The sequence below is a fragment of the Oculina patagonica genome, chromosome 14 (assembly GCF_052425735.1).
Source record: "Oculina patagonica isolate OP01 chromosome 14, crgOcupat, whole genome shotgun sequence".
Classification (NCBI taxonomy): Eukaryota; Metazoa; Cnidaria; class Anthozoa; order Scleractinia; family Oculinidae; genus Oculina; species Oculina patagonica.
The window spans coordinates 8,249,230-8,270,884 of NC_135771.1; the positions used below are offsets into that span (position 1 = coordinate 8,249,230).

General features: G+C 39.3%; 2 protein-coding genes across 2 annotated transcripts; one reads left to right on the forward strand and one right to left on the reverse strand.

The window, feature by feature from the left end:
* Window positions 1–1,142: 1,142 nt before the first annotated feature.
* Window positions 1,143–12,277, reverse strand: LOC144638279 (U2 small nuclear ribonucleoprotein A'-like). Its single transcript, XM_078497506.1, has 9 exons — window positions 12,040–12,277; window positions 11,069–11,109; window positions 10,620–10,726; window positions 6,577–6,655; window positions 6,422–6,468; window positions 6,002–6,104; window positions 5,163–5,239; window positions 4,443–4,530; window positions 1,143–2,277 (listed from the first exon to the last, which is right to left on the reverse strand). The coding sequence occupies exons 1-9, from the start codon at window positions 12,116–12,118 to the stop codon at window positions 2,140–2,142; spliced, it is 759 nt and encodes a 252-aa protein (XP_078353632.1). The 5' UTR covers window positions 12,119–12,277; the 3' UTR covers window positions 1,143–2,139.
* Window positions 12,278–12,282: 5 nt separating this feature from the next.
* On the forward strand, window positions 12,283–21,241 carry LOC144638186 (target of EGR1 protein 1-like). Its single transcript, XM_078497385.1, has 7 exons — window positions 12,283–12,509; window positions 13,848–13,888; window positions 14,435–14,717; window positions 16,912–17,174; window positions 17,922–18,084; window positions 19,729–19,858; window positions 20,471–21,241. The coding sequence occupies exons 1-7, from the start codon at window positions 12,330–12,332 to the stop codon at window positions 20,881–20,883; spliced, it is 1,473 nt and encodes a 490-aa protein (XP_078353511.1). The 5' UTR covers window positions 12,283–12,329; the 3' UTR covers window positions 20,884–21,241.
* The last annotated feature ends 414 nt before the right edge of the window (window positions 21,242–21,655 follow it).

The window sequence follows — 21,655 nt, forward strand, 5'->3', positions numbered from 1 at the left end:
GGACAAAAGCCATGGCCCAAACAGAGTTGTAAGACGTCACGTGTTGCACGCAAGGAAATTATTTGTTCAGTCCCCTGGTTCAGTCAAAAGAAAATACTGGAAATTAAATTTGAACAATTTTCTTTGTAACCTTGGAAATACAGGCAAGATTTTGGTTTTCCATACACTTGTCTGACTTGTGTACATAGGCATAACCAACCCCCGTCCCTCCCCTAGCGCACCCCCCCCATACCCCCCTTCGAACAATCCTGAATTAAAACCCACACAATACGAGACATCAGTTTGTCTATCAGTTGATATAAAATACAGAAATTCGAATCTGTTTCAGCAAAAACGAAAGATGTGCCTTTATCTTTTTTTCTGAAAAAAAAAATGTTCCAACCGAATAATTATTTAGGACATTCAATAGTTTTGTTGCAGTCCAAGCGTCCCTGGAATCCACTTTCTATAAGTTTATTAAATAATAACTGGACAGAATAGAAATGGAAAGCACTCACCGTGTACGTGAGGTTTACAGACTTCCTTTGCAACGCTTTTGATTGGAAGAAAGCCAAAACAATGTTACATAAAATTATTTGTTTAGCAAAAAGAAACAAATACAAATTTGACAATTTCTACGTTTTCTGTGTAAACTAAAACTGTTTTCCATGCATTTGTTTGTTCACGATTTCACTGAGTTAACGTCGGTCATAAAATTTACAAATCAGTGTCTCTCCCCCCCCCCCCCCCCACTTTTTTGTGGGTTTCCACTTTCGTTAAAAAAAGACAAGAATAGAAAAATCGAATCCGTTTTGGCTAACACCGTCATAAACGGAAGATATACTTCTAGTTATTTTGTTTTTCTGACTAAAGACGGAAGTAGCAGAAATCTGAATGCCTATATCAGCACCATATTTTTTTGTAGAAAGGCGATCCCAAATTGGTGAGTGCAAAATAGAATTCATTTTTCTCTAAATCCAAAAATAAAGAAAAATAAAAGTAAACTTGACAAGTGGTGAAGTCGCGTGACAAAAATCGCCAAGTTTCGAGATTTTATCATGTGATCCGAGTTCCTTTGCTTCCAACTCTTCGGGGTATACAAAATAGGCGGTATTTTGCCCTAGAAATGTCCCTTTTAACAATATAATTAATGAGCCACGATATTTTATTCTCACCGACTTTATTTTCTACAAAAAACTTAGAGTCATCTAGTTACATATTAGACTTTATGTAGGAAGAGAAATATATTTAAACTAGGGCAAATAATCACGAGCTGTGAAAAACGGCGGCGACGGGTATTTTCAACTCTGACAAGCGTTCTAAAATAAAAACGCTCTCTGTTACGTTTCATATTTCACGTATTAAAAGATGATGTAAGGGAATTAAGGCAAAGCCGAAGTTTGGCTTTAGTCTTACAGGTGATTGGTCGAGAAACCTGAGAGTCTACTTCGATTGGCCTAAAAAAAATTTCGCTGAAAAAGCAAAGGCATGAACTGTTTGGTTTAATGATGTAACATGACGTTTTTAAATTCATTAAAAACCCTTCCAAAAGTTCATTTTTTCTTGACTCGTCCTTACTTTATAATAACCTAATATCTAATTCAGGATTTCAATCAAATAAATAGATTTCTAAAAGTAATCAAGTAGTCTTGAAGAGTTTCATAATCTTCAATCAAAACTAGCGTGAACCCAAAGAGCGCAACTTGTTGTCCTCATTTGAGGTACATTAGCTCATCCTGTTTCAAATTACTACGTGCTCTTTGTAGTTAGTTCTCAACAAGTGATTGCTAACTTTATGAAAGTAAAAGACATCTAAAAAAAGAACAAAAGAAACTTGGAGATGTCAGCATCTGTCACAGTCATTATTTGGCTGGCCATGCAACACTTCTGGTGACGAAGCCTTGTGTGAAAAACCAGAATAAAGAGGTGTTGCGTGACAAACACAAGAGAAGAAGCATTGCGTGATGTGCCAGAGGAGAAGCATCGCATGACGACACAAACAATGGCTGTGAGGAATATTTTGCTGATAGCTTTGGTGTTCTATTAAATACATCTAGTTACAAAAGACTGCTGCCATTATGAAATTAATGTCAGCATGGCCACATGGCCCACTTACAGAAATACAGTTACATATATGTTACATTTTAATAATGAGTTCGTTCATGTGCCATTTGACACGTCTTCCATCTCCTCATTGACGTTATCATTGCGTTTGCCCCTGCCAGGAACTTGTCCTGTTTTTAATAACATCTCCAGTCTTTGCACTTCATCCAGTGAACGAGCATTTGCAATGGCAGCCTAGAGATAAAAAAGAAACAATTATTTAGTAATAACAAAATAATTTATACAAGTATGACTGAAGAATATCTTAGCCAACAACAAATCACTCCTTGGGCCACATCTCATTAGCTGACAGACAGCTGAGATCTTGTCCACACATGTATGAATGCCACTCTTTTCAGGCCAGGTAAGGGCCACGTCCCATAAGGCACATAGAGTCACTGTCTTGGCCACACACGCTGACTAAACAGACACAACCCTGCAGGATAAGTCTGCATTCGATTCATGTGGCCCATCAGGCCTAATCTTATCCCAGCTTCCCTAGCAGTTAGTGATTAGAAATATTTCTACTCCTCCCTGGGATGCTAGTCTGATGCAGGGTAACCGCCAGCATTAAATTCGCAGCAGGCTTTTAGCCAGGATTTAAAATGTGGGAGTCCAAATTTTTTATAAGGCCCGACTTTGTCCCCATAGGAGGGCCTGAGGAGCATGCAAGGTGTTTTTTTCTGCAGTTATGAGTGCAAAGGTGTCTAAAGATGTCAAAATTTGCTAAAAAAAAAAACCTCTGCATACAGTTATTCATATTAATATCATAGGTGACAAATTACTCCTTAATTTTGGCGCGAAATGTCAACGTTAATTCCTCGCGAAGCGAGGCCGAAGGCCGAGCGTAGCGGGGTGTATAATTTTGTCCCTCAAAGGGATCAGGCGGGATGAAATCTCGTGTGGAGTTTACGGTCATATATATTTCTATATATATTTGTGAGCTTGGTGTGTGGCGGAAATGACGTCACACGGCCGCCGCGCGCTGGTGGCCTAATGGTAAGGCGTCGAACTTGAAATCAGATCTTCGGACCTGAGGTCGGGGGTTCGAATTCGGCTAGGGGTTTTTTTTTTCTTTTTTTTTTCTTTTCGGATTAAAATAACATTGATTTCCACATAATACTCCCTCAACGCCTATTCAGGCTATAAACCTTTCATCGCCATCAGGGGCGCGCGGGCGGAGGCTTCGAATCCTCCTTCCGTTCGTTCTTCTTTTTTTTATGCCATCAAATAAATGTCCAAAATGCGACTATCCAATAATTTTTCGATGATTTTGAAAATAGCCTGCGCTTCCCAACGCTTTATACCTCTTTACGAACCAGAAAAAGCCACCATCTTTAAAGCGCAGTAGACCCTGGGAATGAGGGTGTCGCGGCCATGCCCGTTGAAATAAAATTTCTAACAAATATATCTTCCTGCCTACTGTGGAAAATTGAATATGTACAATTCAATTAATGTTCAACTTCAAATAATCCACTCCTTATTTATAACCCCCCCCCCCTCCCAACCCAGAGCTTCGCGAGGCCCTGCGAGTCACGTATTACTAGTTTATAATTTCACATGTGAAATTATAAAATTGCCATGGCAACGTAGTTAGCGGCAAGATGGCGTCCGGAATCAAAGATGTTTTAAGGCTTAAACTTTGTACATTTTCGCTTGAATTTCATCTTAGCCAGCTAGCCTTGGCCATGTACTAAAACTTTTGATGATATTTTATATTTCAAAACGTCAAAACGACTTCAAGACTTAAGCCAATTACATAAATGGCATCGAGCGGATTTTTGAGCGTTTTACACGGGCGCCGCTTTTAGTTCATTCAAGACGAACTACCGTCATAATGTGAGAAATAATTGACAGTTGATTCATCTTTGAAACTTTTTGTCAACAGCAAAAAGTAATCTCTAAAAGGTTTTTTTCAAAGACTAAAAAACTTGCGAACTCGAGCAAAATGTATGCTTTCAACTTTTTAGAGCTCTAAGTTTACGATGCCGAAAATACCAGTCAAAAACCTACGATTGCAAGCGTAATTTGTCACCTCTGATATTAAAATGTAATCAAATGGTATACTCGTGAAATTATTTCCTAATTTCACTCGTCACCATTTGATTACCAATACTAATTTTTCTCTGAGTAGTGGCCGTCCACAGGACTCCTGGACTCCCACCTGGCTAAAAGCCTGATTCCCAGGTGACCAAATACGCCGGGGTAGAGAGAACAACTATGAGATTCAAGTGTCTTGCCCAAGAAAGACTGCTGGATCCAGAGTTCAGCTTGCTAACCATGAGGTCACTGTGCCTCCTATAGACACCATCTGGTACATGGTCAGAAATGCTTGTGTTAAAGTGCTACAAAGAGTTTACCTTAATTGCAGCAATGTCCCTTGTGGGTGGTGGGAGAGGTTTGCTTGGTAGTGGTCTTGTTGCAGCTGGTGATTCTCCAGGCACAAACCTGCATAGGAACAAGTAGAAAGCAATAATGCAGCAAAACAGTGGTTTTTAGGTAAACTAAACTTGTTACTCTAAAAATCTGGGCCGGGTTGTTCGAAAGACGATTAACGCTAACCCAGGATTAAAAGATGATCAAGATTTTAGTTTCTCTTGTTTTAAAGGGTTTTCCAAAGCTTATATTTTGTTAAGTTTGAGATTGGTCCATGTCAAAACTGTGGGACAGAAAATATTAACAGAAAACCTCAACGAAATTATGTAAAATTGAAATCAAATTTCACGCTATTTCTGGATTAGCTTAATCATGCTGTGAACAACCGGGCCCTGGTCAACATTATTACTTGGCATGAAAGGACCACAATGTTTGCAGAGGACTTCAGCAAAGAATCCTTCTGCATGCATTGCATGTTTACTTGCATAATAAGCTAAGTAGAAATACATGTATTCTAAAATCGTCCGTTTTTGGCTTTTCACTCATTGTTCCATTATGTAAAGTATATATTTTACAAAGAAAAAAGCTGAACCTTGACCATAAAAATCGATCCTTTTCTGTTCAAAATATTCTAAATCTCTGGAAAAACTGTTACTGAAGAATCCCAACCCTGAAATAATTGTTCTACCAACAAATATACTTACGTTTTTGGCTTTCTCCCTTTATGACCACCCTCTTGTCCTCTTTTGCCACTGAACATCCGTTTGGCAGCGTCTCTTTCCTGGTAATAAAAAATTGTAACATTCAACAACTGCTATTCAACCAGAATTAACATTGTGTGAAAGAGTGAAAGAGCCATGGAAAGACTAGCAGTATTTCTACCCCCCCCCCCCCCCAGATAGGATGCCAGTCCATTGCACGGTTAGCCCCCAGCATTACATTCACCTCCACCCATTTATACACCTGGGTGGAGAGAGGCACTGTGAGAGTAAAGTGTCTTGCCCAAAAACACAACACAATGATCCCAGCCAGTGCTCGAACCCAGATTGCTTAATCCAGAGTCCAGCACGCTAACCATTAAATCACCGTGCCTTCCACAAGGGGTAGTAGCACTACTCCTATTCACTAAGAGCGGCAGAATCTAGAGTTACAAGTACAGCGAATGTGTCAGCAGCATGTACACTAACAGTACATTGTGTTCTTGAGTAGCTAGATAGAGCGGTTTTCACTTGAGTGTCGAAAGTAATACGCGTTTGCATTGGTTTTGCATTCCTACACGTTGTGATTGGTTTAAAAATCTCGCGCCACTTTCTCAGCCAATCAGAAGTAAAACCAAAACCAATCATGACGCGCTTGCGCACGTTTTCCCGCGCTTCGTGTCAGCTACATGTATTTGCTAGGAGTTTTGATTGGTTTACTGTATTGTCTGTGTTCTTTGGGATTGGCTAGAGTGATTACTTTGGTTTTGGTTTTACGACACTCAATTGAAAACTGCTCTAACTTTGTTTTACAACAGTACAAGGGGAAAACGTTTTCTTCTTACTCTTTGTTTTATCCTCTGAAAGTCTAACACTCTCAACTGTGGCAATTTGTGGATGACATATAATCTGTAGTGCGGTTTGTTTGTCACTGGATTTCGAAGCAAACTGCAAAAAAAGAACAAAAACATTAATAAAATAAGTAGGAATTGGCAATGACATATCCACAAACTGGCTCTTTATCCACAGTTTCTAGATCAAATTGGAACTCTGAAGTGTTGATTTTTGTTGAGGGAAGAAAACAGAGACCCCAGAGAAAAACCCACAGAGAAGGATCAAGAACTAACAACAAACTCAGCCTTTCGAGTGAGCCAGGCCAAATTAGAACATGCAATATTGATAAAGGCAAGAGCTACATGACCTTGCAATGATTTTTATAAGAGTATAAAGCAAAATGTAACTGTACATGTATATATTGTTGTTACCTGAGATATTGAAGAGTCTTGATAGATCTCAGTGGATCCAGTTCTTTCTAAAAATCCAAATTAACAAAAAAAAATGTGATTTAACATAATTCCTACTCGCACATTTAACATAACACTGTGACCCAGCAAAAAATTTTCCAAACAGATCATCATACCAATTCCTGCATACTGTTTGAAGTCATAACAATCGTCTCTAAGTGTGGCAGACTCTCTTCCAACTTTTCAGCTATACGACTGCAAGAAACATTGAATTTCAAGTGTTACTAACTGTAGATGTTTACAATGCTATGCATATGCATGTAGGAACAGAAGGTCTCAAATTTGGTGATAGTTACAGAAACAATTGCCACTAGTGTAATAGTACAATAGACTGATCCAAACACATGTAAAGAGGGGCTAGTATCAAGCTAGTGTTAATATGAAGCTACAAAATGCTACATGTAGATTAGAATTTGCAATACAAAGAATTTTATTGACAGTGAAAAGCAAAACAAAAACAAAACTTGTTCTAAGTTATTATAAACCATCTTCGTTTGAATTTTTCCATGAAAATTTCCATGTCTTTGCCCACATGATGATGATCTAGGAAAAGATCTTTTGGGTATTCAATACAATCAAATTTTATAATTTATCCTAAAAATACCTTTACAAGGTTTTTTTTAAAAACTCTAGCAATTTTTTCAAGGATCTATGGATTTTTATTAATATGAAAAGCTACAATAATTTTTTATTATCGAATCCCTTACATGTATATACACTGTAGCTAACAACCAATCAGATGCAATACATTTACAAAGCGCTCTTTTGAGCTACATCTTCAGTATTGATTTTTTTTGTATTAATTTTAGACATCTCTAGCAGGTAAAGAATTGAGCTAGTGAAGAAATATGACTGAGTAAGCCTGCTTACTATACAGTAATTATGAGTAAATGTACCGTAAGTAAATGAGTCAAAATTGATAGCACTCTTTTTACTAGAACATCAACTAGGTACTGCACTGAACTATGTGTACTTTACAGTTAAGGATATATCTTAGGAATCTGGGTGACGCCACATTCCAAAGACACATGCACAATACCGGCTTACCTCGATCCTTTGACTGTCTGATCCACTTACCAATTTTCAATGAGATATATATTTAAAAATGTTAGATACTACATTTTAGCACTGCCCAACATTAATTTTCTTGACATGCAATAATTGCATGTCAACAATAATGTCATTGTTATATTTAAAAGAACAATACTGCATACATTGTTACAAGGTTTATTTTCTTTTTAGGGTCAAAAACTTCAAGGACTTTTCAAGTACTTAAAAGGATGTTTACCTAATTTTTTAAGAACATGATGATTGCAAAGTCTGCAATTATTATAACTTCAAAAAAATACCACATGAATCCAGATCAAATAGTACTTGTAGTCAGAGCTTTCAATAAGTCACTTTACACCCAGTGGAGTACTAGCAGTTTTCTGTCATGAATCATTGGCTAAATTCATACAGCTCTCCAAAGAGTAGAGTCGTGAGATATTTTAGACCTCCTATATTGCACTCAGACAGGCAGCCACCTACTTCAAATCTTACTGAAAGCCCTGACAGGGCTCGAGACTAACGGTAACCAACTAGCCAAAGGCTAGTAGAAATGCAGTTTTGGCTAGTAGAGTCTGGACTTTCACTAGACAAAATGGCTAGTGGAAGTTTCAGGCAGTTTTGAGAAAAGAAAAATTGAAATAGACTCTGAAAGAACAGAACTAACAAAGTCAACATATATCAAAGAATATGGACAAGCTAAAGTTACTGAAAAGCAAACAAACGCTATTTTTTGAGGACTTTCCAGTGACGAAAGTGACAAGTGAAAGAAAACTGTTTCTGCTAAATTTTTTTCCGGCCTGGGAAATCGGGCATACTGTAGGTTTTAACGTTAATCAGTGATTGGGTAAGGTTGCATGAACAACGAGGACAAGAGGTCACATACGTGAACGCTTTCAAAAAAGCTTTCATGTGCACATGTACATGTAAGATGCGGTTCCGATGGATACTCGAGATTATTCTGCGGTGGGTAGGAGCAAAAACGCGAGGAAAAACCAGTTTTGTCCGATTTGTCATTGGCTTTTGCCTTAGGTGGCTTGGTAAAAAAGGAAAAATGAAAGCCATGCTTAAAAGTTATGGCTAGTAGAAAATTGGTTTTAGCTTGTGAAATCAATGCTGTCACTAGCCACTAGGCTAGTTAGCAAAAAAGTTAGTCTCAAGCTCTGCCTTATATTTTGATTTATCATGTGCAAACAATGCAAACAGTAACCTTAAAAACGTTTTGGTGAAGATAATAACAAAAAATTGTCGTCACCTTTTTATGAAGTGTGCAATTTCTAATATGTAATTGAAGGCGTAAGCGCAAGAAACGCACTTTGTGTTTTGGCCAAATTGAAAATTGTCACAAACAACTCCAAATTTCGCACGCAAGTTCGTTTACGTGTGCTCAACACTGCCCTGTATTTAATTTTGCTCGTCTTTCCCTCGTTTTCGAAAAATAACACATGCAAAAAGACAAGGTTTTTGCTTGCGCGGCGTCTTTTGACTTTTCTTTTACAAACGATAAACAAAGGAAACCTTTTGTTTCTCAAGACGATGAAGTCAGCTAAATTTTTAGGGTTACAATCCTAGCCCTAACGCAAAAGGTAACCTCAAGGCCGTAGGGTCGGGGTTAGAGTTTCAGATTAGGGTTACAGATTTAGCCCTAACGCAAAAGCCTAGCCTTAATGCAAAAAAAAAAAAAAAAAAAAAAAAAAAAAAGTTTAACGCTAACCCCAAGGGATTAGGGAGTTAAGCCGTTTTCAAGTTAAGTTTAGGATCAGAGTGAGTCAGCCTCAACCTTTTATAGATCGCGCATTTAATGCAGTAAGCTTTCACGCCAGTTTGCTTGCAGCTAGCTTTTCTGCAGTCTGTTTGCAGTTATCTAGTTTTTGTTGTTACGGGCAAGAATATTTTACTCTGTTACCGTTAGCTGTAATTTGCCGAGGTGAAAGTGAAATAAAGACTGATTGTTGATTGAATACGTTTGCTCGTGTTGTCACATTATACTAGTTTTGCTTTCAGTTGAGTGCCGCCGGCTTGCTCTCACTTCTATCTCCACTCCTTACATCATCACACATCTACAAAATCCCGCGAAAACAAGATAAACTTATGAGGTTTTCGTTCGCACGAATCGATAGATTCATTGATGAATATTTAATGAGACACAGAAAATATTTTGCGAAGGGAAGGTGCCCTGGGGAACATATAAAGAATTTTTTAAAGTCTAAAACCAGGTCACTTCTCGGCAACTTTGTCGCGGCAGAACCCAAGCGGATCCTGCAAAACTCGCGTTGACGAAGTTCCCGGCAAGAAACCTCTTGTTTTAGACTCTCTATGCCGCCAGGCTCAAAACTACCTCGGTTTGTGCAACGTTTTTTCCGAAGCGCTAAACAGCGCTGTTGTACAAAACAAAGGCAGAAACATCACTCAGTTCTTCGAGCGATGCTGTAAACTTACGGGTATTCAGACTTTAGTTAATGATGTCCTTCAACCACCTGGCAGCAGCACTTACGCTAAAACTAACCAAAGGCTTCAAATGATTTTCAGGAACAAACGGCCATTTTTTTTTTTTTCTCTTTCCTCTCACGTGACGCCTATCAGGTGACATCGCGTCACAATGTGTTCAGTCCAGTCCTTTTCTTAAAGCGAATCCTCAAAATGGTGGACAGGAACTAAAATCATGGCTCTGACACGTTTTTCAACCTCCCCGGACAGTTAAATAACGCTAGAAGGAAAGATTTACACGCGATGTGTCGAAAAACTCATGCTGCTGGCTGACTGTGGAGAACGTAAGCTTTGCAAAACGCCTTTGTTCTTTGCATACGTAATTTCTAAAAAACGAAGCTAGATTCAGCGAATTTGAATACAGATCAATGTTAAGCACACGTAAACAAACTTGCGTGCGAAATTTGGAGTTGTTTGTGACATTTTTTTAATTTGGCCAAAACACAAAGTGCGTTTCTTGCGCTTAGGCCTTCAATTATTGGTTGGATAACAAGCACATATTGTCATTGTCAAATTACATGTAATGAATCATACAATAATATTGTATTTATTATTATAGAAAATATTCGTTACAACTCAGTGCATGCAATGCATGTTTCTTACTGTATGTTGAAGACTAACATACCATATTCTGTTGTTGTTCAAAAGCAAACTCTTAAGTCTCTTGAGTAACGGGAATCCTTCCAGTTTGCGGATATCATTTTCTGACATGTCAATAGTGTCAAACTGATCCTGAAAATTATTATAGAGAATAACTTTGTTACTGTACAATTCACCTAAACACTCACAGTGGCATAGGAATAACATGTATCCCTGGATAGAAGCACTGTAAAATTAAGCGTCTTTCCCAGAGAATGGAAAATTCCAGACTTTTTTCCATTTTTTCTTAACTTGATCTTTATTTTCCATACTTCATCCAGGTCTGGAAAACTACATGTTGTTTGCAGTTTTCCATACTTCTTCAAGATTGGGAGACCCTGTAGAAACCATGCTCTCTGTATGGCATTGGCATAGTTTGTATAACCACAAACCTACACTGTTAATTGATATTGTTTAATATGTCTATGCACATACCAAGGTTGCTCCAAGGTTTTCAATCACTGGAATTTTATAACCTGCCACAAATTTGAAAAGAGATATATAAGTCCTGATGTCATGATATGGATGTTATGCATAATCTGTAGTTATGACTGCTTTTCAAATGAAATGCACAGAGTGACAAGCAATGTTATGCGGCAGCCATGTTTCTTATGAATTCAGTAAATAAATTTATTGTCTAAAATTTACAATCAGCACACTTTCCCAGCATGAAGACATTTTCCTGTTCAGCTTTGGGAAAGTGTTTGACAACCCAGGGTGCTTTTTATGCAGGTTAGGTTTAAGATCTTTGACATGGCCTTTAGTGTGTGAGTTGTACTGGCATTTGAGAGGCCCTGCCAGGGGGGTTCCCGTGTCGCTTGTCTAAATTTAAAAATGTGCCGTGTCGCTGTTTTATTGCTCTTCATGTCACTGTCGGTAATTAAATTGAAGGAAAATTGCTTGTCCTTGTTGGAATTTTAGTTTTTCCATAAGGGAACCGTCGTTTGTCGCGATTTTATTAGTATGCTGTCGCTACTTTTTGGGCCATGTCGCTTGTCAGAATTTACCCTGGCAGGGCCTCATATGATCATAGTTTTTGGCACAATTTGTCTGCGATCTTCTATGAAATAATTTTGAAAATACTAAATTGATTAGAAGTACAGTGTAGAGTAGATCTTGCTTTGTTAGCCTCTTCGCGTGTCACTTTGAAGGCTTTGATGTTGTGTTGTTTGAAATTTTAGATTTTATAGACCTTGACTGCTTTACATAGAATTCTGAAAACCTTGGCGTATCTTCGAAGTGAGAATAATTTGTGAAATGTAAGCTAAGACTGCTAAGTTACATGGAAATGGACACCGGTTGTCAAGAATGCAGTCTGTGACTCTGCACAGCACTTCACGAACGACGCAATCCACACAGTAGTTGGCTATGTTATTATTTTAAACAGCGAAAGAAATCTCACTTACCACGTAAATCAAGTTCTCTGTCTCTCAAAGCGTTTGTGTACTGCGGACTTTGCAGAATGAGGTCTGCAGTTAACTTCATTTTATCGACCAATTTCCACCGACAGAAATCCAATCAACGACAAAAATATGTTCCAAGATATCTTTTCAATCTAATTTTGTAATTTAAACAAGGATAAAGTCTAAGATTTCAACAAATAAACGGTTTTCTTTTTGTAAACTTTTCTCATCGCTTGAAAGCCGCCATCTTTGTTCGACGCACGTGAACGTTTTGCTCGCCCCAGTCCCTAAAGATGCGCACTAAGAACGCCTGGCAATTTTTGCTTTTTCTCGCTGTGCGCGGCGGTTTTCTCAAAATGGCAGCACGTTTTGATTACGTTCCCGTTGTGGAAGTTTCAGCAGACAACTTTTCAGAGGTATGGCCTTCAATGGTTCGTGCAATAAAGAAATCTTCTTTCGTTGCGCTCGATACGGTAAGTACGAAATAAATACAGATGACATATAATTGTGATTGTAACCCGGCTGTGAGTGTGATACATGTACGTATCTTCTCCAAAGATCAAGCATTAATGCCAACGAGAAAGATATTCATCTTAAGCTTAAACCACCAAGAATATTCCACAGAACATGGCCTACCCCATCTGTCAAGAAAAAGGAAAATTTTCACCACCAAATTTTTTCGTGCTCAGAAATCCTTTGCACCACCAAAAAGTCGATCACCACCAAAAAGTCGATCACTTATGAAGGGGCCACATTATGGAATTCTTTGAATAACGAGGCCCGCCTTAAAGAATCGTTGGCAAGTTTCAAGGGGGCTTTGAAAGTATTAGGGATTTAGAGGCTGTGTATTTTCGTTTGTTTGGAATGCTTAATTTGTAGTCTTTATTTGTTATTTAAGGGTTTAGTTAGCTTCAATTATAGTAATTTGTAAACACGACCACATCAGCTATGCTGCAAAACATTTATCGTGTATAAATAAAAGCTTTTATTATTTATTATTATTATTATTATTATTATTTATATGTGGCAACTGGGCTGTGTATGCCAGCAGTGGCAGATAAGTGGGAACCCCGATCATCCAGACCCTGGAATAAGAGGGGGGTCCGCTTTTTTGGCCTAAAGTAAGGTCCCCTAAATCAGGGACGTAACCAGGTATATGGGTTCAGGGATCACAGCCTCGGGATCAGGATTGGGTCACAAGCCATGGCATGTCATTAGATCCCAATCGGCCAATCAGATGGGATCAGAATGGAATCGGGGATCAAATGTTGGCACATTTCGGGAAAAAGGAATCAAAATTTAGAGCTAAAACTTGGGATCAGCTATGAAAAAATATACCTGGTTACGACCCTGCTAGATCCGCCACTGGCTAGGGTGCCAAGTCATACTCTTTGGCATTAATGACCGCGACAGTGCTGGCTTGCCGTAGACTGGTCAGTGTGCCAATGACATACTTTGGCATGGAATTTTTAAAACTTTGGCCTTTCTGGTGTGTGATGTACATGGAATTCATGCACCCCTGGCTGAGATGTCAGCAACTGTAGACTTTCTGATTTTTATCACCCAACCAAAAAAACAGCCCATCAAGTACTCTGCAAAGTTTTACACAACCTTTGCAACACAAGAATATTTACATTCCTTAAATAGCAGCATCCAGCAAAAATATCAGAGGCTTAAACAACTGTTGGCAGTTAGATTATGGCAGTCAATTTTTTTTATTCTGTAGTGTACTTTTCCTGTCAGTATATTTTAACAGCCCCAGTGTCTATTACATTGTTTGGACTGACAGTGGCTTTGAATTTCTTCTGTAGGAGATGAGTGGTATTGGGGAAAGAAAGAATCTTATGGCACAGTGAGTATTAGATAAAATTTAAGCTATTTTCATAATGAATTTACAGGACCAAGCCTGAAGCCTTTCTTTTCATGATCAATTTTTATCCTTTCCGGGCTTGAAATGTCTTATGATTCAACCTGAAAAGTTCTCTTTCTTAAGCTCGGCCAGCAAGAAAAAACCTCTAGCATTACTTACAAATACAACTTGTCATAAAGTCCCGTTAGAAGCGCTATACAACTGGCCTAAACTGACACTTGTAAGCATTACTAGAAGACACATGTTCACAATATGCATTCCTAAAATATCAACATTCGAGCCTCTCTCTCCTCTGCAGAGTCTCCTTCAGTGGAGGGTAAAAAGCGAAAAAAAAAAAAAACGTGTGCTTTCGTTTTTTTCTCCTCAGGCTCTGCATGCTTTGCTTTTCACCTCTCCCCATTTCCCAGCCCATTTGAAAAATAAAATAGGCCTCTGCAGAGGAGAGAGTTCAAGCCATAATACCTTCTGTTCATAAACCATAGAATGTAATAAAAAAAATTTAATGTTGATTCATTTCCTGTCCCTCAGATTTGTAGAAGACCGGTATAAATACATGTGTGAAGTGGCGCAATCCAGAGCTATACTCTCTCTTGGCATTTCATGCTTCAAGCTGAAGAAGTCAAAGAGTAGCAATGACACAAAGAACAAAGAAGGAAGGCTTAATATCAGGGTGAAGACATTCAACATTGTTGTCCTTTGTACTGAGAACTTTGTTGTTGAACCAGCATCATTAACATTTTTGGTTGGACACGGCTTTGACTTCAACAAACAGTATGCTAAAGGAGTTCCATATTCAAGAGGAAATGATAAGGTAGGTAAAAAAAGTTGTGTGTTTCTAATATGAGAGGCACTTTGAGAGTAAAGTGTCTTGCTTAAGAACACAATGCAGTGACCCAAGCCAGAACTTCAACCCAGACCGCCCGATCTGGAGTCAAGCACACAAACCATCACATGTAGGCCACCATGCTTTTTGCTGGTCCAAATACATAGCATGGGACAATAGCTATGAATTGTTCTCTCAATTAAAGGGAGATTGTCCTGATGAAGCAGCAAATTCTCATTCTCTTAATAAAAAAACTCCTTACCCCCCCAACCTTTAGGTGACTGACAAAAGTGCAACCCCCAGGGGGGTACTCTAAGTATACTTGACGGGGGGGTCCGACGTATTTTTTTGGGTCGAAAATTTACACACTAGGTATTTTTTTGGGTCAAGGGATCTGTTACATATTTTTTTAGGTCTTAAAAAATACGAGTATTTTTGGGGGGTCTTATCTCCGAGCGAACTTTTCGTTTCGGGTTTTTGTTGCGATCAGTGGATCAGAAAAATATTCATTTTTTATATTTATATTAAGTCTTGTATTTTTTGCGTTGGAAATTTTGATGCCAGGTATTTTTTTGGGTCTTAAATTTCAGGCTTGTGTATTTTTTTGGGTTTGCAATATGAAGCTCCGTCGGACCTCCCCCTTCATGTATACTTCGAGGACCCCCCTGGGGTGCGACCCTCCCCGCACTACTGTATGATATGTTCCATGCCGTAGAAACCTCAGAACATTTTGCTTGTGATCTCAAAATGTTTGAATATGAATACACTGTATATCTGATATTGAATGTGTGTGTGCTGAACCAAGAAAATGCGAACAATCAGTGTTGGATATTTGCGTTTTATGTCACAAAAATTCCATTAAAAAATGCTGGAAAAGATGTGTGATTCTCCCCTTGAGTTCCCCTTGAATAGCTCACAAAAATGAATGGTCCTCTCCTTTTGGTGCTCACTTTCACTGATGACCCTCCCATCTGAGGCCCCAGCCCTCCCCCGCCTAAGAAAAAAACGTACCTTAACTAACTAGAATCACTGACTTAATGTTTAGAATATCTGTGAAGGTTTATTTTAGTGTTACACATATACGCTTAAGTTTAGGCCAGGCAAATAACACCAGGGACTACATGTGCCACTCTGGTATCTTTAATGTCCACAATGGACAATTTTGATAGTGAACTTGTCCGACATAAGGCCAACAGCTTAACATCCCTGAAATAATCTCTGAGCTGAGACAAGATTCTCTTTGTACAGCTAGGGATATCTTCCAAGTTATTTTTTAAGACTGACAACCTCCTGCACATATCAAGCAAGCACCTATCCAACTTAGCTATCTGTCTAATAATTATTGGTACTGGCTGACTGTATGAACCCCTAACAAAAGTGACAGCCTTGAGCCATGCGGACCATAATGCTGAAGCTAATCCGGGTTTTAGTACTCCCCCCTGAATGGGATGCTAGTCCCTTGCAGGGTACCCACCCCCAGCATTATGTTGCCGGTATCAATTTATACATCTGGGTGGAGAGAGGCACTATGAGAGCCCGGGGGGGTACTTGACCTAAGTTTAGGTATAGGGGTGCTGCTGGGGGTTTGAAACCCTGACCCTGTTTAGGACAATAAAAACTTAAAATAGCTTTCCTGTGTAGGACAACACACCCTATTTTAAGACCCTATTTAGGACAAAGGACAACAATGACAATCATTTACGCTTTATTGTGACTGCGTCCCATACGCGATGATCGACGCTTTGAAACGCGAACACCGATCCCAGCATATAAAAATATACTTTTCATTAAAGCGAAAGCGAAAACAACGTAAACACTCAGCGGCAGTCTTTCAGCCATACCCTGTCTAGGACAGGTTCAGGCCCTGTTTAGGACAAAAGAGCATGAAATTATATACCCTGTTCAGGACTGGAGGAGTCAAAAACGATACCCTATCCAGCGGCACGTCCCCGTATAGGCCATATAGGGGAGTGCCCCCCCGGGTATGAGAGTAAAGTGTCTTGCCCAAGAACACAACACAGTGACCCTGGCCAAGGCTCGAGCCTCGACTGCTCAATCTGGAGACCGGCACACTAACCATTAGGCCACCGCACCTCCAAAGCATTGCCATATATGTCTAGATTAATCCACATTTCAAAACCAACTTTTAGGTACATCATTTTGTTCATCTTCTTCTTCCTAGGAACTTTCTAATGCATCATGGTATACTGTACGGAATCTCTTCAATCAACTTGTCTTGGCCAACAAACCGCTTGTCCTCCACAATGGATTCTTAGATTTAGTTTTCCTGTATGAGAACTTCTACTGCAAGTTACCTGACAAACTGCAAGTGTTCACCGCTGATTTATCAGAAATGTTCCCAGCTGGGGTATTTGACACCAAGTTTGTCTCCGAGCACAGTGTCAGAGAACCAGCATCCTTCCTGCTCTACTTGTTCAAAAAATGGTGAGTTTATGAGTGTATGTTTTATGATAGCGTAGTCCAGTCCCTGAACTCTTTCTTCCGCACATGCTTTATAGGGGTTGAACCCAGGCACAAGAAGAGAGAGTCCAGGATAACTTGCATGTGCATGTTTCTCGTGTGAAGGGTATGAGGCTACTGCTTAGTTGGCGGGGAAGACACACCAGAAGACTTTCTGATTTAAGTTATAAATAGATCTAGAATGAATTTGAAATCTCTCTCTCCCCTGCTTATAAGCCAATCTTTCTGCTAATGAAAAAAAAAATTCTGACTATAGCCCCCACCCCTTCAGTTATAAGCCTTTCAACTTTTCTATAATAACTTATCAATCTCCTCACGGAACATTGTACTGCAAAAAGAAACCTGCCTTGAATAAGTTTGCAAGTAGAGAGTGCAGATCAGATCGTTTTAACAGAGTGGATTTCTTTCTTTCAGTTCGTTTTCAAGTGGGTTTTTCCTATTCCGCTTATTAACCCTCCGGATATAAGCTCCCCCAGTTATAAGCCCACTCAAAACCCCTTACGAAGTCATATATACCCAGGGCTTATAACCAGCAAGTAAATTGAAATTATAGTTCACTGGAAACAAATAAATTGTAAAAATGCAGCCTACAAACTGTACAAAAACCGTGATTGTAAAACATTCAGAGATCTCATAAGCATAAATGGAGGATGTTGCAGTTTTATACTTCTTTATTCAAACTCTTAGTTAGATTTTTTTCTTTCATTTTAGTCAGCGAAATAATTTGCAACATCAAAAGCATGGAGCAAAGCACGTGTGTTTGAAATTTCCTGAGGAAACCTCGCTATCAGGTTTCACTGAAGAACTCTACTGTGGATCACATGAGGAAACCGAGGCTGTTCATATTGACGTCATCGTCTGTGAGAAGTTTGCGGTAAGCTTACATTCCTAAGAGCCCTTATACCTATTTAACTGGGCCATGATGGCCACAGTTATTCATGCCTCGCCTCTTCCCGCTTGCTTTAGGCTGGTTCTCATATAATCGCCCCGATCGTTTCTATCGCCTCTGTCAGTTCAAAAAGTTTTCTCTGTGATCGGGGTCCATTATATGAGAACATGACAGAAACGATCGCTAACGTCTGCGGCGATTGGGGCAATCACGATCGCTTGGATCGCTTGTGTTCTATTCTTCTTTATACAATAACCGAGCTACGACGAGCGTTGTGATTGGTTGATGCCTGTTATCTATTTAAGTACAGACGCAAGTTTTTCGCGGGCCACAACAAAACAAAAAAGTTCAGCTTAATTATAAATCTACAGTGAGAAACAATCATATCGTTCAACTTTCGGAACATTTAACTGGGCTGAACAAGCTTCTTGAAGTAGAACAACTTTCCAGTGGAATAGAGGTGGAATAAAGGTTAAGTTTTTCGTTAACTCAATGTTTTAATTTTTTTAACAGTGCTTCGTGATAACGAAAAACTTTATCGTGAAATGAAAACAACTTTTCCTCGCCGGTTGCGGCTTTGCTTACACTAGATGAAGTGTACTGAAATCTTCTGTTATTGTATAAAACAAATAGATTCCATTTTGCCGTGGGTCTGTTCAGTTGTAGATCACAGAAGACGTCAAAATGTGGCGAGAACATCAGTGACCCACTCGCCTAATGGCTCTTGGGCCAATTTTTTGTTCTTACCACATTTTGACGTCATTTGTGATCTATAACTGAACAGACGCACGGCAGAATGGAATGTATTTGTTAAATGGCTGTTCTTTCTCTTCTTCATCGAAAAACTGTAATAATTGAGAAGATAGGCCACGAGTTTTTCTCTTTTATCGAAGCCTGCCATTGTGTTGGATCTAGGGCTAAAATGATTGTTTTTCGGGGTCAATTTAGGTTTCTGGGAAACTGCTCACCTACCCCTCCCCAAACCTAACATTAACCCTTACTTATCGCTTTGGGCAAAATGTTAGGTTTGGGGAGGGGTAGGTGAGCAGTTTCCCAGAAACCTAAATTGATCCGTTTTTCGTACGTCTTCGCTCATACCAGACGATCGGGCCGATCATATGAGAACCCCCGATCGCTTCCGATCGCTTCGATCGCCTACGATCAGCTGTACGATCGTCTCTCAAACGATCGATGCGAACAAGACGATCGGGGCGATTATATGAGAACCGGGCTAAGGAATCCTCGACAGAGAAGCTGAAGTCAGTTTCTATTCCAAATGAGTTTTATTTTATGTGCACATGTTACCATCTTGAGACTATCCAGATCGTTTAGTTAGACTTTGGAAATTCACCGTTGTAGTTATATCCTTGGAAGAAACGGAGAATTTACTCACTTCAAGTTGACCAATTCTCGAAGACTGTCAATCCGACCGCCGCGAAAGGAAAAGGACAGCCGCCTGAACAACAAAAATAGTCTGGAAGAGGATAAAGTTTTTTTTTACCACATTCACTCTGGAATACGGTGTGAAAATAGTATTTATTGGTCTTGTTCAGGGTCCAGTTCTTCATCGCTTCTAAACCTTGACGTTTGTGAGATTGAGTTTCCTAAATCGGACTCTTTTCTTTACAGGCTTATGGCTTCTGTCCTCGAGAAAAGACCTGCCCCCTTTCTCACGACGTTGATGATGTTTTAGATCGTGAGTGGAAAATAAAAGAAGCGAAACGACAGAAACGCAAAAGAAAACACCGAACCTCCTCTGGTGAGTGAGTGATCGTAATCTATTTTCTCCTTATAATATCGATAGCTAATCATGCATACAGGTAAGTAGAGTTAAGAAAATGATCTCCAAAGAGCAACTGCCCTGTTTGAAATATTTAACAAATTCCCACACTATTACCTTAAAAATGTATAAAGAACCCTAAAGAGTATTTGTATGTTGACCTCCGTATGGGGCTTTGTTAAGTTTACGAGCCAATTGCCAGTCGAAGTCTGGGGGAGTTTTAAAAAATAAAATACAGCAAAAACGTTGTGAAAAACGTTTATAGAGCCCGTTTGTTGACCAGAGGAGAGGAGTGCGGGTTCATCTTCCCGAACAGCAGCTGAAAGTCAACCTCAAGATGATAATCAACTGAGTTTCAACATAGTTAGTAGAGAAGTCAACATAGTTAGTAGAGAAGTCTCCTCTACTAACTATGGTTTCAACAAACGGAAACACGAATTCAAAACAAGACATAGAGAAGCTGGCAAAAAATGCCGGCTAGCTGGTAATATTGTTTATTGCTGATGTTTTTGCATGTAAAGCCTGCGAGTTAAGCCTGCGTCGCAGTTAAAATAAGTCCGGTCAGAAAAAAAGCATTTGATTATTTTACAGGCAACAATGAACCCGACGTAAGCTTAGAATGTGACAACGATAACGCGCCAACAATGGAAACTTTGGAGGATTCGTGCACACATGATGCACACGACGCTCACGTGACTCAGCCACGTGATGTTCACGCGACTCAGTCCAACAACGTCAAGACACGTGATTGCGGGCACAGGGCGGGATTTGATGCTTTTATGACGGGCTACTGCATGGCGACCTATCTTCTACAGCTTGGCAAGAAAGGTGACGATAATGAACTCACCCTCTCCTCCCTGGTGGACATTTCAAACAAGTTAAGCCTTACGAAGAAAGACGTTCCTCTACAGATTGTTCGGAGTCATTTTATTCGGCCCTCTGCGTCGCACAGTGAGAAACTTAAGCGACTCAAAGAACAGCTTGTGTCAGGCTCGGATTCCTAAAGGGGCTACGTCAAAGAGGACGCTTTTTGCATAATTTAAACAAGTTTTTCTTGTTTGCAATCCGTTTTAAAGGGGCTATGTCACCGACTTTACCAGATTTTTGAACAGTCAAAACAGTCAGGGGAAATCTAAAAATAATAGTCCATTTTTATTAAAAATTGCTTTATTAGAGCACTGAAACTGTTAACGAGCATCTTTGGCTGCGAATGGCTCCGATGGAAACGGATTGCAACTTAGAAATGATAGGCGAACGTTTTCAAGTTGTTTCCGCGCGTCTTCAAAAAGGTTGATTTTTATCCGCAAATTATAATTATATCTTCCTTTAGATGTTCAAAGATAATGTTTTTCATGAAGGTATAGTTACCTACCACTAATTTCAGAAAAGTTTAGACCAAAAATCTTCAATGCCCCCCGTGACATAAGGTGTTTTCCCGCGAAATTTGTTACGTGCGTTTACGTACGTGGAAAAATTTTAGAGACAATGTATGAACGACTTGCGTAAACGTGAACTCAAGTCGTTCATACATTGTTTCTAAAAATTTTCACGTACGTAAACGCACGTAACAAATTGTGAGTCATTGGAAATCAACCTATAGTCCCTAAAAAATTAATGACATCTTTTTTAACGGCAGAAAAATTTGTTTTTTAGATAGCTACTCAAACTGGCCAGGACACGTCGTTAACAGACCAAACCCTTTTAAAGCAGCGCAATCAGTGAATAAGAAATGACCAATTCGCTCTAAACTGAACAACGTTGCCAAGTAACTGAAAG